The following is a 16,624-nucleotide window of genomic DNA, read 5'->3' as shown; positions in this document are numbered from 1 at the left end:
TGTTTTGTGTTTTTGTGAGAGTTAGTGTAAAGAATAGACTTGACCTCACTGAAGTTTGCAACAGCGAAAGTAGATTTGGGACTAGAATTAAGATTAAAATTTAAATAAGGTAATGAAAAATGAGGCATGAAATAATGAGTGCAGTCAACTGTGGGGTCCTCCTTCTAATGTGTCATTACTTTAATCACAAATCAGATAATAGTTTTCACCCTGTGACAGTTTGTCCTCTTGTCCGCAAGCTGCTGTTTAGTTGGCAGGAAAAGGGAAGTTGCAGACCACATGTACACGAGGGCATCTGTCCTGTTTGTCTGCTCAAGCTGCTCATGTTGTCGCTCCAGCACAGAGAGCAGCCACAAATCTCTCACTTTCTTTGTGAGCTTTTGCCTGACTGGCTGACAATGAATAAACAGACTGAGTTCTGGCGTCTCGTCTAAACTTTAACCCTGAAAAAAGTGACGTCCGGACTTTTGAGATGGAGGCTCTGTGTGAAAAGCATCCACAAGCAAAGCTTTATCCACATGCAGTTTTATGTTCCCTCAGTCACATTTATGGCTTACTGCGTCAGACTGGAGGCTGTTTCCTTGTTGCATCTCAGACCATCAACATTTATTGGTGTCCTTTTACTTTCCTGACCTTTCGGTAGGATGAAATGCAATATCCCGACTCACACTTTCATTTTTTTTATTGCTGCAGCTCATCTAAAGAAGCCCGGCAACCCTGATTGGTTTTTCTGTGCCCAATTTCAGTGACAAGTGCTGCCTTCAGGTTCTCTTGGTAAAGTCCACTTGCAAAGTTTTCATTTGCCTAGTCCACGCATACATGGGTATTTGTTAATAATGTAGATTTTTCTAAGTGCTTTGACCTTTCATTCACACACAACTTTTAGGTCAGCGTCTTTAGGTTTAAAGGTTTTAGGTCACTGAAAATGGAGCTTTTGGAAAACTCTTTTCAAAGTGAAGATATTCAGAAAGTGTTGCAGTGTTGATGTGCAGACAGGGAAAACTGACCATTCAGAATTTCATTCATTGGATTTTACAACCTTAATGGGTCATTCTTCAGCAATAAATCCCACACTTCCCACTGCACTTGAAGGCAGAAGTCTTTACAGCTCTGGTCTATGTGTGATCAGTAACATGAAACTGAGCCAAGTAAGAATTCGTATGCAGAAAACGGGAAAGTATTAGTGCAAACTGTGATTCTGGCATATGGAGCATGTGTATCATATTTATAACTGCAAAAGAAAATCAATAAATGAATAGGGATTAAAATTGAACAATCTTCTAAATGAGCCCATGAAATGTCATTCTTTAAAGTAATGGTCCTTTTTCTAATAAAGGAAGTTCTCTAGTTCAACACTTGGTGGCGGTAATGCTCCGTTTGGTTGATCTTTAGAACAGAAGAAGAAGCGCAACCCGGAAGTGTGTCGCACAGTGCTGACGATTCTTGGCGTTCAAAGCATCTCCGAAAGCGAAACCGTAGTCTCTTTATGTTTCATATTAAAATGTTCACATTTTTATGCTGTGTCAAACATGTGTAACGGCGGTTAGCTGCGCGATGAACAGCGGGCAGATGGAGTGATGGAGACGGCGCAGTGTGCTTCCTTCTGTCCTCGGAGAGCCTTCTGATGCACTATGATCCCTGTGCCTCTCCTGGTGTGTGTCATGGCAGCCTGGTGTGCTGTCTACCTCGCCGACACACTGCTGAGGGTGAGTATTCAGGTCTCTCGGTGTCAAGGAAGATATCGGCTAATAGTTAGCTATCATCAACTCATTGATGATAGCTCAACTCATTGATGATAGCAGAGCATTAGCCACACAGATTAGCCGATTCATTCGCAAACAGTTGTGTCAATAAGATGCTGTGTTTTCGTTTCGGGCTGCAACTCCCACTTTTTTTCAGTTATTATTATGTATTCGCAGAAGTATAGACTAATACTTAGACTAACTGTCAAATTGGTGACTTACATCACAGAAGAAATAAAACAAAGTATCACCCGTGAAAGATTAAGTTCCCGCATAAAGCACAGTCCACAGCACACCAACTAGAAAATGCTTTTCCTGAAGAAAATGCAATGTGACAGCTAAAACATTTCAAAGCACTGCTGGAAATGCAGAAATGTGATTCAAATAAAGCCAAATTGTCAAACTACCAGAATTAACTAAAGAAGCTAAGTGTCATTGCTAGAAATTCTTGAAGCCAAACTTCAATATGGTCAAACTGGAAGTTGAAATCATGAACAGGATGAAAGAGGAAATGCTTTGTATTAATATCACACTGATAAATTGCATTTTAGGCCAGAAAAGTCATTGGTCTTCAGAGCTGTGAGTTGCAAAGCATTGCTGAGCAACTCAATGCAGACGTGAAATGATTTGCTGCAACTGGAAGCTGAGCTGCAATATCGTTTAGTTTCTCACTTCTATTGTAAGCTTAATATTTTAAAAAGTAGAAAAGGTAGAAAAAAAAGTTCAGTAGGAGTAGAAATGTCACACTTGTGCGACTTGTAAAAGTTTCAGTCAAAAAGACACCAGCGTTCAAAAAGTGTAGGTCACAACTGTTAAGTAAGGTCCAACTGACAAAAAGAGCTTAACATCAATTCACCAATCACAAGAGAGGAAGAGAGAGGGGAACATACTCAGGTGAGAGAGTGAAAAAAGAAGTTTTGACTGTGTGTGTGATGGATAGAGAGATAGCGAAAATCCACACTAGAAAAAAAGGCGTTAAAGACAGTAAATTAACAGCTAAATTAACAGAATGTTCTGGTAGCAGCACTTTAGCCTCATACAGCTAGTCTAATGGCTAAAATATTAGTAAAACAACAAATCACAAAACGACTATAATAAAAGTAAGTTGATTTAGTAAGCAGGTAATCCAGCAGGCAGAATAAACCCACTGCTGAGAGCTAAATGAGAAATAAATATTTTGACAGAATTCCTTTTGCCTTCATCACCAGTGTTCCGGATTTAGTGGCATCTATCAGTGAGGTTACAGATTGCAACGAACTGAATACACCTCGCCACACCTCTCACAGAAAAAAGGTGAAAGTTGCTATCTAGAGCCAGAGTTTGGTTTGTCCACTCTGGGCTACTGTAGAAACATGGCAGTGCAACATCGGGCAATGTTATGAATGTTATATTCCATTTCTGCCAATATATCCCATTATATCCTACACGCTGGTCCTTTAAGAGGAAGTGTGCATGCTATAACTGTCAATCACAACTTGAGCCAACATATTGTTAGTCAATATTAGCTTCACAGGCAGTTATACAGGAGCACAGAAATGCTAAAGTCATTACACACGTGACATATTTTTTTATTTCTTAAATTGTATATATTAGTCACTGTGCTTTAACAACCAAATTTAAGCAATCCTTCACAAGAACATGTGTTTATTTAAAAAAAAAATGATATTGGTCAATTTAATCATTTACAGATATTTTTAAACTCTTGGAAATATCAATAATGGTCTTGGCATCAACAATCTTGTATATGGGGTATGTGGGTGTTGCACTCTGAGATAAGTTTTCCCACTTTTCCATCACAGTCATCAGTGACCCATCGGATCACCTACGAGTCGTGGTTGGCGAGTCGAGGGCTGATGTTGTCTCCTTTTCACGTGAGATGGCAGACCACCGTGTTCAACCGGCTGTTTGCTTACTGCGCACGCATCAACCCCCGAGCCCTCTACCTGTGGTGAGGACGTCTGTTTATTGAATAAGCCGCTCTGAACCTGAGCTGTTGCTTCATAATTTCTGTACGCCTTCTTTTTTAGAAGGTTTCCCACTTGGTCGGCTTTAGCTAATTGTTTGCCAATGCTAGTAGAAGGCTTCATAGCCACATACAGTCATGCTAATTTCTCTGAACCACTTGTTGAAGTATCACTCAGGGTATCAGACTGTAAAGCTGCCAAAAACTCTCCAATGACATATTGTTAGTGGCCAGTTATCAATCAACATAATGTTTGCTGAAGTGATGATTATTGTGCGTATATTCTCATTACTTAATGTAAAAGTGGGCAAACCTTCCAAAATCTAGGTACATCCTTTACTCACAGTTTAGCCTTTCACGCTGTGGCTTCACCAATGTGCACTTTTTCTTTTCTGCTCTTTCATGCAAGCTTTTATTTTGTTTTCAGATAAAATTATATGGTCACGCAGTACGGCCAAATTGCACTGCTTGAAATGATAGCGCTGTTGTATCGATATTACCTCTCCCAGGTTCAGTAGCGGTGTGGTGTTTGGTATAGCTGCCATGCTGGGATCAGTGGTGCTGCTGACAAAGACGCTGCAGCAGACGCTCGCTCAGATGACCACAGACAACCCTCGAATAGGAGGACAGCAGGCCCTGCAGGTGGTGGTATGTACGCTCTGGACTGGACATTCATGAGCTTTTATAAGTAAATCACACCAGGGGATTGAAATGTAAACACAATGAGCAGACAGAGGATGATTTGTATCTCTTTTTAGTGTGCAGGGTCAGAGATTAACTGGAGTTCAGAACGTAAATGTCCTTGAAAGTTCATACAAAGCCTGTGATATTCAAATAAGGGGCGACAAATGCCCCCAATTATGAGGAGGGCTCTTATTTAGCATTTTCCTCCTGTTCACTTTTTATTCATTGAGGTGTCAAATAGCCGTGCATTAATGTGAGCACTATCCCCAGTAGACCACTGTAGGTGATTCATGGGAAGCTATTAGTGGGCCATTTATAACCGAGTATTCAGCCTGGAGCGGCACAAAATGCACCACACAGCCAGCGGAGGAGGAAAATGCAGAAACGCACGGAAAACAGCTTCAACAAAACATGAATGAATTAATATGAAGAGGGAAACAAAAGTTGTGGGGAGGAAGATTTCAATACGTGTTGGTGATAACCCATTTCCTCCTAAAATTGATTGTAGTGTCCATAAAAAATCAAACCAAAAGAGGCAGAAAAGTCAAATTTTTTCACAGAGGATGACTGTTGATGTCCCTGTTATGTCTCCGTATCCGTCTCAGTCTTTTTCTGGTGTCGGGTGTGTCTTCAGGTCCCTGGGGTCAATCTGCCCACCAGTCAGCTGGCCTACTTCTTCATCGCCCTGCTGCTCAGCGGAGTTATACATGAGCTGGGCCACGCTGTGGCAGCATTGAGGTAAGAGGCACGGTTCCATCACACAATCTGTTACCATGACAACCAGGAGTGTGAAGAGCATCCAGTGGTTATTAAGACCAAACAAATGGGAGGTGACCAATGAAAGTCCGTGTAAATGGGGTTTAAGAGTGATTTTATTTGCATTTTATTTGCAATATGTGACCAGTTACATAATATAACAGACAGCGTTAAGAACATCATAAGTTATTTGAGTGTGGCTCCTCAAAACATGTGCTGATACAATATTTCTTTATCCAAAACAAAGCAATAGACATTATTATTGTGTAACAGTATTATGAGTGTGTTATTTCAATTTATATTATACATAGAATATACAGTATATTATATGATATATAGTTGGGTTTTGATTAGTATTTGTAAGTTAGCTTCCAGTCTAACAAATCAAAAATCAGCTGCAAAAAAAGTGAGAACTTTTCATTATCATTACATTGATTTTTGACACTAGAAGCTTAGTGAAGACTAGTTGATTGAAACTAAATCAGCGACTAATATTAGTTGCACCATGATTAGTTGAGTTGGGGCTTAACTAGCTTCCTGTAAACCCATAACTTCATTCTGTAGTCATGGTTACCACACACATTATCTTTCCGGCTGGCTTGAGCAACTTGGTGTTGTAGCACATCGTTGTAAACTGGATCAGTGTTGAAGTATCATATCAATAATTCAGGTCTCTACTGGAATACAGTATTACAAAGTGACATGCAGTTAATGAATAAATGATGCTGTGTGGCAGAAAAGCTGCTGTTTCACCATTAGCAAGTGAGTATATTTCTGTGATTTACAGTTAAAGTTAATGATCCACACCTACCCTGGGGGCAGGTGTGGATCCATGTTTATTTTTGTAGCGCATTAATAACAACTTTTATGCATTTACATTATAACTAGGCCAAGTTTGAACCTACTCACAGCTAATGCAGCAGGCTGCAGAGTAACTACTGCTGGTATACTACTATTACTGCTACGACTACTACTACTTCTACTACTAACGTTTTTACAACATAAAAAGCTAATGTTTCTAATTAAAGTAGAGGCTCAACAAAAATGCCTCACTCTCTCATGTAAGTGCTCCAAACACGTAGCTTTTCCAAATATCTGCGTTTGAGACTCAGCATACGGCTGCATTTGACCACATAAGTGACTTCAAATCTCTCTACAGAATTAAATATTCATGACTTAATTAGCAACAAAGTTAATAAAACATCTCAAGGTTTTATTTAGAGTTAAACCATCTAAAACGCAGCCGATCAGTTTCTTCAGACCTGATTGACAGACACCGACTGTCCTCAGACTCTAATTCACATGTTGCTAAATTCTGATTGGTGCACGGAAGTACATGGCATCAGCTTTTCCCATCTGAGCCCCGCCCACTTCAAACCAGTGAGAAGTGCACTGTTAAAAAAATAGAAAAACAGAGATCTTTATTCTGAAATAACCAAAACGGCTCTAACTTTGGTAGAAAGGGCGAATCCAGGTAGGATGTGTTCACTCTTAGTCAGTAGCTGGTTGATGAAAGAAGGTTTCAGGCTGTTTAATGTTGCCTTGTGCTCTTTTCTGGCCATCTTTTAACATGTAGTACCTTTCTGTGACCTGCAGGGAGCAAGTGCGAGTGAACGGCTTCGGCATGTTTGTGTTTGTGGTGTATCCCGGTGCGTTTGTGGACCTCTTCACCACACACCTCAACCTCATATCACCCACTCAGCAGCTCCGCATCTTCTGTGCCGGTAAGATGATAATCCTGATGATTTTTCCAGCTAATGTGATCACAGCTATTAATCAGAGTTATTTGAAGCATTTCGTTAAATACTCATTTCTGTTTTGCCGGTGAAGGTCACTCTGAGGTCTTTCATATCTGAACACCAGACAGCTGCTTCACATCAAATCATTTCACTCTGCAATTAAGAAAATTAGATTTTAATGAATTGATTGGTGGAGCTGGCAGTTATTCACGCATGAGTGTGTCTGATGTCTCCTACGGCCCACCACAGGGAGCCACTTAAAGTCTGATTATTTTCAGTGCAGTCTGGTCAAGAAGAATGTTGCAGTTAAGAGTGCAGTTTGAAGCAGTAGATAAAATGCTTATATGATACAAATGACTGCAAAAACAATGTTATATTAACTCAATGCTCAAGAAGGAGAAAAAAGGGGAACTTGCCACTTTCTCTAAAATCATGATGGTAATGGTTAAAACTAATTACAGAGGTCCAAGTTTAGTTTTTGTTAAAGACCCAAATGCTGCTAGAAATCAAAAGGCAAAAGATGTCCACTATGAAAAGTGAATTTCTTTCTTTCTATATTAATTTTGAATTATGCTTAATTTTGTCGATTGACTTTTGTTCTCAATAATATTTCTTTGACTAGAATTTATACAAGTCAAATTGTCTCCACCCCAGCACTATTAAGCTAACGCTAATGTGCTAAAGCTAATTGAAACTATAGCTGTGGTCATGTTACAGAGGTGGCTTCATCTTTGGGACTGATGAACGACCGTAGGAATATTATAGGAATACGACAGGTTGCAGTGCGTCTCTATGAGCCTCTCGCGCTTCCACAAATACATGTTGCTACTTGTCACTTTGTTCATGAAGGTGACGCTACTGTCTAGAGTTCACAGGCTGCAATATAGTGTAGAATTAGCTATTTATAGGTCATATTTTAGAGAACATCAAAGATCCAAGATGAAGCTGACATAGGGGACTCAGAGGAAAAGACTCAATTACATATCGCTCTGCTGCTTCAGAACCATGGACAGCACCAACAGGTTGACAAGGGGGATGCATTTTGGTCATTTTGCTGACAAGAGGGATGGCAACCCCGCGTCCCTCCTCAAATCGCCTACTTATTACTGACCAGGCCCTGCAGCTGTTCATGATATCCCCTGCTTCCATGTCTCTCTCACTAACCGGGGACCAGCTATAGATGTAAAGCTGGCATACAGTGATGAAGGACTTAAGCTCTTCAGTTCTTACAAGCCTTAGCTGTTTTATGCTCCTTCAGTTTATTTGAAACGCAGTGATAATCAGGATTTCAGCATGAATTGGTGGCCAATCTCAGATACTAATGTGTCCATCAGTGTGTAAGAGCATAACACTTGAAATGCAAAATTACTAAAAGCTATTGTTTTGGATGTTAGGAGCCTTTAGAGGGCAGTGACGAGCTACTGTAAAACCATCTGTATCTTTAACCAGGTTAAAGATTCCTGCAGGCGATTCCTCTGCGTGACAAGAAAATAACTGGGGTGGGTGACTGCAGGCACCACACTGAGACGTCCAGTCAAGTCATATGACAAAGCAGAGAGAGGGAGAGAAAGATGCTATTCCAGTCAGGGGGTGGTGACATAACAGCATGCTGTGTTTATTTATCTGCGTCTCCCTCTCGCTCCACAGCGGAGATCGCAGAGGGGTTCTCTCACATGACATGTTTATTATTTATTCCTGCAGAGAATAGATGATGCAACTTTAATAGTTTGTTTACTGTGTAAAGTTAACATGGGAAGTATATGCACCCTTTAGGCCTAAAATTAGAATTTTATAAATAATTTTTCCACTTTGATTTGGATGTAGTAACCAGCAGCGCCTACATTTTTCACATTTCTTTCCCAAGAGTTCCTCAGACTACCTTCAGCTATTCATTTTCTTCTGCCAGAGACTTCAGCGCAGCCTGTTGCTTGATGCCGCTGTCGACCACATTTGAATGATGGCTTTGCATGTTTTTTATGTTTCAGGAAAAAATAAGATCTAAAAGCTGTGCCTTGACCTCATCAGGCAATGAGAAATTTTCCTCATGTGGTTTTGGGAGACCGACTGTCGTCTTGCATAATTAAGATGGTATAGAGAGTTATTTTTAGTGGGCAGTGGTAACTGTTTTGCCACGACATCCTACAGTCTGAATATGTGGAGAACATGTTATGAGCGTTTAACAGAGTACCCAGACTGGAGTATGCTGTCCTGTTGGCCTTTCAGAAGTTTCAGTCTCACACTTTTAGAAGATTAACTTGATCAGGTTCATGATATTTATTATTTTCAAAGTTATATTTGAGAAGTTTGAACTCTTTACATGCTGCCTTGTACTTCAGGACATATCAGGAATAATTGTCTTTCACTTGGTGGACTGGTTTGAATTGATATAATGAAGGCGTGAACTCTAAATAAGCATTATTTAATACTTAATTCTCAGGAAGAAATGAGTTTAACTACCAAATTCTAGTCTTAGAAAGTAATTTAAGTTCATTTCTTAAGCATAAAGATAAACTAACCCAAACAAAACTAATCAACGGACCTGTTGGCATCTTGTGGTGAGGTTGTGGATCTCAACGAACTGAACACCCCTCGCCACGTCCTCCCTCTTTAAGCCTGTAGGAGAACCTACAGTGTTGCTACGCTGCTAAAATACAAACTAAAAAAAAAGTAAATAGCGCTCTTTAGACACCTGGCCTGGTTTTGTCCGGTCTGGGCTACAGTACAAGTGCAACATGGCGGACTCCCTGAAAGAGGACCTGCTCCCTCTGTAGATAGAAAGAGCTCATTTGAAGACAACAAAACACAAAACGTCTTATTTTCAGGTGATTATACAACAATAAACACATAGTTGTGAGTATTATATTCAATTTGTGCCAATAGATCCTCAGAAATCAGACACACTGGTCCCATAAATATATCGAAACATATATCTGAACTAACACTGCACATAAGATTAAGTACGATTAAAAGATTAAAAGGAAGTGATGTTTCTGTGTTTTTCTGTAGGAGTGTGGCACAACTTTGTTCTGTGCGTGGCGGCATTAGCCTTCCTCTTCCTGCTGCCCCTCCTCCTGTTTCCTGTGTACTCCACCGGTGGCGGGGCGCTGGTCACAGAGGTTGTCCAGGTCAGTGCAGCAGGTTCTCATAGGCGAGGCAACATTTGTTGACTCTGTGATGAACGTTTTTCTTTGAAAATGTAATAATCCTGGATGGGATTCTCACTTGTCTGTCATAATGGAAGTCACTGCTTCACTGCTACAGCATGCTTTCCACTGTGTCAGAGAGTTATGACCTTTATTTATCTGGGCTAATCTGACAGGGCATGAAATTACTTTTCCATCACTGCCCCCCGCCCATTCATACAGTTAGTAAATCAGCCACAGTTGGTTGCTGGAGTAGTTTGGTATGAAGTCTTGTTGCTCAAGGACTCACTGGCAGTAGTTGGCAGCGAAAAGTGTATTTGCCAATCCATGTCTCCGCCCGGATTTTCCGAACTAATGCAAGATTCAAACCATAAAACCATCAAACTTTGCTTTTTTGACCTTTGGGCCACTTGAAGCATATTTTAGTATCTGCCTGTGTCTTCGGAGCAGGGCTCTGCAGCTGACGGTCCCCGGGGTCTGTCGGTCGGGGACATAGTTACGGGGCTGGAGGACTGTCCGGTCAGGGGAGTGGAGGACTGGAGCAGCTGCCTGTCTCACCTCTCTCACACTCCGCAGACGGGATACTGTGTCCCCGTCGCCAGCCTGCAGCCCAGCTGGGCCCACGGACGAGGTGAGCATGCCGCTGTGAGGGCAGCCAAAGGTTCGCTCAAAGTACAAACAAGACATTTTTAAAGTTACAGTGCAACAAAAACTTCTTCACTGTAGTGGCTAATGCTTTATTTTCTAAGTGTAATTCAATAAAGAGTCAGCAGCGTGACTCCGGAATAAACTCATACAATCAGTTCATAAACTGACACATTTCAAAATTCAATTATTCAAAACTGTAAAAATGTAATAAGTTAATGTGTTTCCTGCTTAAACGTTTCATTTACTGTGTGCTGCCGAAACATTCAAACAAGTCACACCGCAGAGCAGCAGTGGGGCTGTGATTGGCCATTTGTGAGGTCAGAGCTCAACAGCTGGCCAATCAGAGCTCCTGTTGCTTCTCTGTGGGCTGTAATTATTCCAGTGGCACACATTAGACATCATAATTAATGATAAATGCCCAAAATACCATAATTTCATCTTGAGCTGCGGTGATGAGTTGATTAGTCGATCGACAGAACGTTAATCTGAAACTATTTTGACAACAAAATTAATTGTTTCAGTCATTTTTCCAGCAAAAATACAAAATATTCTCTGCTTTCATCCACACTCGTGAGGATTGGTCGATCAAAATAAGCGTAGTTGAAGGCATCACTGTGGCATTTTTCCATGATGAATTAACTAAACAAATAGAAGAATTTAAGACAGCATTTCCCATCTTCCCTCCATTGTCACAGAAAACATTTTCCTTTTCACGACAGCAGATGTGAAATTTCTATCATTTCTGTGGCTCTTATTGCATATTCCTCAGCGTTAGCTGCACATTGTGTCGGGTCAGACAGAGCGCAGCTTTCGCAGTGAGAAGTGTCCAGTTGTTTTCTACAGGCAGGAAGTGTTCTGCATGCTGCTTGTGTATCCTGGGCACCATATGTTTTGGCAGGAGCGCTCTGAACGCCTCGAGTTGAAAAAAACCTCAGCTCAGAGTAGAAAAGTGGCCGACATCATTGGGTTTTTTTCCCCCGTTGTCCAATCGAATGAATTGAGACAAAGGAAGAGGAACCTCCTTTTCACTGTGTCCAGCATGCTGTTCAGGATCAGAGCCAGAGCAAATGCCCTCCACCTGCCTGTTTTTCCATATGTATATATATATAGAGGAATTCCCATCCTGTGTGTATATATATATATATATATTTTTTTTTTTTTTCTTTTAATAAAAGGTTCAGATTTATGAGTTTACTTCTCAGCAAAGTCACGGTTAGGCTAAGGAAAAGTGATTCGGTGGTTGCCTAGCAACAATAAAAACTGCAGTTGCTCTTTTGTTAAATTGTAGACTTCAACAATAAAGGCAGTGCTGTGCGCCTCACGTTTACAAAAAAAATGAACATGTAAACAGTGAAGATGTTTTGTTTGAGTCCACAGCAGACGTCCCGATGACGCGTGAGGAGTCAGCGGGATAATCTCAGTTATGTCATAACGCGTGTGATACCCTGTCCTCGTCTAATCGGCTCCTGCCGCCGACTTCCATCTCTGTGTGCGCAGTGTGACACGAGTTGTTTGATTTTCTGTCTTCCAGCCCGACACGCAAATCTAATCAACCAATCGCGTATGTCCTCGTCTTCCTCTCTCTTCCAGCGTTCAAGCGTTTGGACGGAACGATGGACTGCTGCAGCAACAACAGCCTGACGGACCTCTGCTTCTCTTACATGAAACCACAGGGCAGGAACAGCAGGGAGAGAGAGGTGACGCGCGCGCGCACACACACACACACACACAGGATGGGACTTTTTGTGACTGTTTCATCATGTGAGCATATTTCCAATCCTTTCAGACAGTCAAACATATTTATATTTCTTCCTCTATTCAGTTCAGTTCCTTTTATTCCCATTTTGTCCTCCTTTGTTTCCAACTACATGAGTCTAATCCACAAAAAGGACAATTATGAAAATACACAGACCCATATTTCAACATTTCATTATGAGATTAAAATAAAACAAGCTTCCATCTGTGAGATTTCTCTGTGATTTACTTCTGCTTCGCTAATGATCTGCACTTCCTGTATGTTGGCTGCAAAATATCACGCATTTTGACAGTTGGCACAAGGTCAGAGTCATGGAAAAAGGCAGCCAAAAAGATAACCGCTGTGATAAATGGACACGAGAAGGAGAAGTGCGATGTTAAAAATGGTCTGTCATGAATAAAGATAAATGAAAATGAAAACAAGACAACCAGCGTCAAGAAAAGTCGGATTCTTTAAATCAAAAACTATAAATTCCTGCTGACTTCTCTCATATTTCTTATATTTGCACCCCCTCTGTGATCCTGTGGCTGCAGTACGCCTGTATGCCGGTGCGTAAGATGGTGACGGGGACGCGAGTGTGTCGTAGCGACGCCGACTGCGCCGCACACTCCCACGCCGCCAGCGTTTGCGTCACGCCGTCTCTGGAGAACCAGACTCGCTTCATCCGCGTCACACACCTGCCCAACGCACACATGCTGTTTGTGGGCTATCCGCCGCACCTTCAGTATGCTGGTACGGACACTTCACATTTTTTATTCATTATCATTTAACATGTGAGAAATCTTGAGCTGAAGTTGACGTATCAGGTCTGATGTTTGATAAAAGTGTCTTAGGCCTTAAATCTGCCTATAAAGTTGGTAATGATATTTCAATGTTTCCCTTTTTTTTTAAAATATTTAATCAAAATGCCTTGTAATTTCAGTCTAAGAGCAGCAACAAGTCATTTCACATGAATAAGTCCCACCCTAGAGGGACGCTTGTATCTGTAATGTTCACATAATTGCAGTTTACACTGTAGATATTGTTGTTTTCTTGTCTGCTGCTGTTTTTAGACAGTTACAAAAGTGTTGAATGGATCAAAGCTGGCATCTTCCTATAATGATCAACTCTACAACCACACAGTGTTTGTTTACATTCCTGCTGTGTGACTGCAACACCTCCCGTGTTTTGTTGCTCCCCAGTGAGCCTGACCAACTTTGTGCCCCGCTTTGGTTTCCTCCACCTGGATCTGCCCGTCTTCTTAGAGACCTTCTGCAAGTATCCTTTCATGTTTAAAGGACTCCGGCTGTAATCAGATGATGTATGAGGAGGAGCGAGGCTCGTCTGTCGCAGTCGCTCAAACCCAAAATTTAAACAAATGATGTGATTCTTTTTTTTAAAGGATAGGAGGGTGATACTAAAGCACTGACTGTCTGTAGTTTCTGAGCAGCCCCAGTCATGTCAGTTACACAGTGGTGGCTATCTTAAAGTTTGTTAGCATTAGCCAACATAAGCTACCGGTCAGTGTAACTGATCAAAGCTGCATTTCATTGCCTTTGTTTCCAGCTTATTGGTAAGAAGATGAATCTCTTAATAAGGCATTTATTTGTTTAAAGGTTTTCGTGCCCTAAAGCTTACAGCGTGTTTCCTTCCAGTTTACTGACGATGTTTGGAAAGTCAGCACAGTTCACAAATGAGCTGTAGCATCCAGAAAGTACTGATGTGCAACCACTCCCTCATCTGCTGCATGGACAAGCTCTTTGTCTGTGAACAACAGAAGTGCTTAGAAGCAAACTTCCGTAATCTTGCCTCTGACAAGGAGGATGTGGTTGAAGTTGTCGGCAGGGTTACGGGAAAAACTACCAGCCCAATTTCCATGAAACTTGGTGGAAGGGGTGTAGCACAGGCCAAGAAGCAGATGTTTGTTAACATTGCAAAATCTGTAGGGCTCGGCAGAATAAATGCTGTACATCTTAAAACTCCAGTAGATGGTAGTAAAGTTCAGTAGCGACAAAACATAGCCAACTGTAGAAATACGATGACTCCACATCAGAATCCACATCCACGGGTGCCAGTAATCCTCTGGGGTCTTCATCAACAGATTAAGTTTTTTTTAACCAACGCCTGAAGAAGATTGTGTGAAATGATTGAAAGCTCACGAGCAGTTTGTGTACATTCGATGCTTCCAGGATGAAGTTGTTTTAATCACTGGGTGTGTGTTCAGTACGAGCATCCTCTCGTATTACCTTTGACCCTCCTGCCTCCCAGATATGTGGTGTCCCTCTCTGGCGCGTTAGCAGTCGTAAACTCGGTGCCGTGCTTCGCTCTCGATGGTCAGTGGATGATGAACGCTCTGCTAGAGGCCACGCTGGTTACTGTGGTAACGGACCGTCAAAAGCGTGAGCTGATTGGCTTCTTCCTGCTGCTGGCGGGCAGCGCCCTGCTGGCGGCCAACGTGGCTCTGGGCCTGTGGATGGTCACGGCGCGGTAGCCACAGCGGTTTGCTGCTCTGGGAAGACACAAAACGAAATGAATAAATCCCCGTGTGGACTGAGAGTTGTTCTCTCAGGGTACGTTCGACACGTGTGGACCACTAAACTGTGAACATACAGGGAACAGACCGCATTACCCAGCAGTACTGCTCAAAGCCAGCAGAGCAGAATATTTCTCTGCCTTGAAGGCTTCACAGGACCACCAGGGAAAACGACAAACAACTGACTTCCACCTTGTTGCCACCATATTTACAAAAGCACATATAGAAATGAATAATGCACTTGCTGTAAAGCACTGTCCTATGTGACTGTTTACAAAGACTGCGCAACCTTTCCAAATCTTAATATCTGTACTGTGTTTGTGTGTGAAGTTGTTGAGGGAACCGTCTTGGTTTTTGAAGGGTTTGATTCCAAAATGCCATATTTCCCCACCCCGTCTTGGCTCCAGCGTGTTGCAGGGAGGACAAAATGAATGCAAGCCATCTATGGACAAAAATCTTTAAAAAGCCTTCATTTTATCGCAAATGCATGGCAATACTCTGATCTTCGACTGCATATCACTGTTGGAAAAACTTTGCTACCCGTTGCTCCTGTTTGAAAAGACCTGCCTCCTCCACGAGCAGATACATGAATTGGTTGATTGGATAAAAGGACTCCGAGTCATTTCAGCCTTTTTAAAGGTGGCTCTCTACAGATTTCTTCAGTCAAGTGTCTTTCTCGTCCTCGGGCATTGTAGTGGGAAAATAGTTTCCTTAATGAACTTTTTTCCACCTTTTCGCAAAGTGTAAGTTTAAATTTTATTCCCTTGGCCTGTCACTGTCTGTGATTTGATTGAATGGATGGAATAAATGACTGCTTTTATTGAAGTGCTCTCTTAAAGCTGTTAATGAATAAAATAATTTCTTCTGTTTCGTTAACTGCATTGTCATATTTTTAATCGAATGTTTGTCCCTGGAGCAGAAATCATTTTGGTGCTGTTCTGTGGTGTTAAATGTGAAAAGTTTACTGCCTAACCGGAGGGAATGAAAGGTCACAGCTTGCTGCACATCACAACTATCCCAGAACACATGTGCAAGAGATAAGATCCACCCTGGTCACCAGTCCAGCGTGCTCAGTTCAGTTCAGTTCAAAATAATTAATTTATTCCTCAAGAGGCAATTCAAGGCAAGCGAGCCTGCTAACAGAAGAACAATTGCACAATGAATTTGTCAACAACTGCTGTGAGTGAATGGAAGCTGGCATGAATAACCAGACAAACCCTTATGAGGCAATATACTAAACTACTGTTGTGATAATATTAAAACATGTCTTCACAGGATACGTTCTAATTGTTAATGAGTACTGTACATTAATAAACACTTAATACTGTCCTTATATTTGCTCATAACTACATTAACTTTCTATACACTGCTTAGGGTGCTATATTATGATGTACCTACAGTGCAGTGAACATAACTGAAATTTGCTGCATGGTATAAATAAGCAAGCATTAAGTACAGAATGTGTACAGTGGAAAAAACGCTGTGTTTACTGTTGTTTGCTGTGCAGTTAAATCTCTTTAACGTTTCCACTCACATGCATGCACAAGCAGAATTTAATTTGCATTGACTTCTATTAATTTCCCAACTCCTTCCTCAAGCAGTCAAAACATCTTTGAGTCCCTGATGAAAGCTTGGCAACGAAGGCATTTCAGTTGTTAAAAAGAGAGTGAATTGAGAGTTT

General features: G+C 41.4%; 1 protein-coding gene across 1 annotated transcript; it reads left to right on the top strand.

Moving 5' to 3' along the window:
• The first annotated feature begins 1,440 nt into the window (after positions 1-1,440).
• mbtps2 (membrane-bound transcription factor peptidase, site 2) lies at positions 1,441-15,826 on the top strand. The gene is made up of 11 exons (XM_041961545.1): positions 1,441-1,706; positions 3,542-3,690; positions 4,215-4,353; positions 5,024-5,127; positions 6,742-6,869; positions 9,891-10,009; positions 10,478-10,658; positions 12,266-12,372; positions 12,965-13,163; positions 13,613-13,688; positions 14,679-15,826. Exons 1-11 carry the CDS (start codon positions 1,632-1,634, stop codon positions 14,899-14,901), a joined length of 1,500 nt encoding a protein of 499 aa, XP_041817479.1. The 5' UTR covers positions 1,441-1,631; the 3' UTR covers positions 14,902-15,826.
• The last annotated feature ends 798 nt before the right edge of the window (positions 15,827-16,624 follow it).

The sequence above is a fragment of the Chelmon rostratus genome, chromosome 20 (assembly GCF_017976325.1).
Source record: "Chelmon rostratus isolate fCheRos1 chromosome 20, fCheRos1.pri, whole genome shotgun sequence".
In the NCBI taxonomy this organism is placed as follows: Eukaryota; Metazoa; Chordata; class Actinopteri; order Chaetodontiformes; family Chaetodontidae; genus Chelmon; species Chelmon rostratus.
The sequence above is the reverse complement of the archived record's forward strand: the minus strand, read 5'-3'. Positions and strand labels throughout refer to the sequence as shown.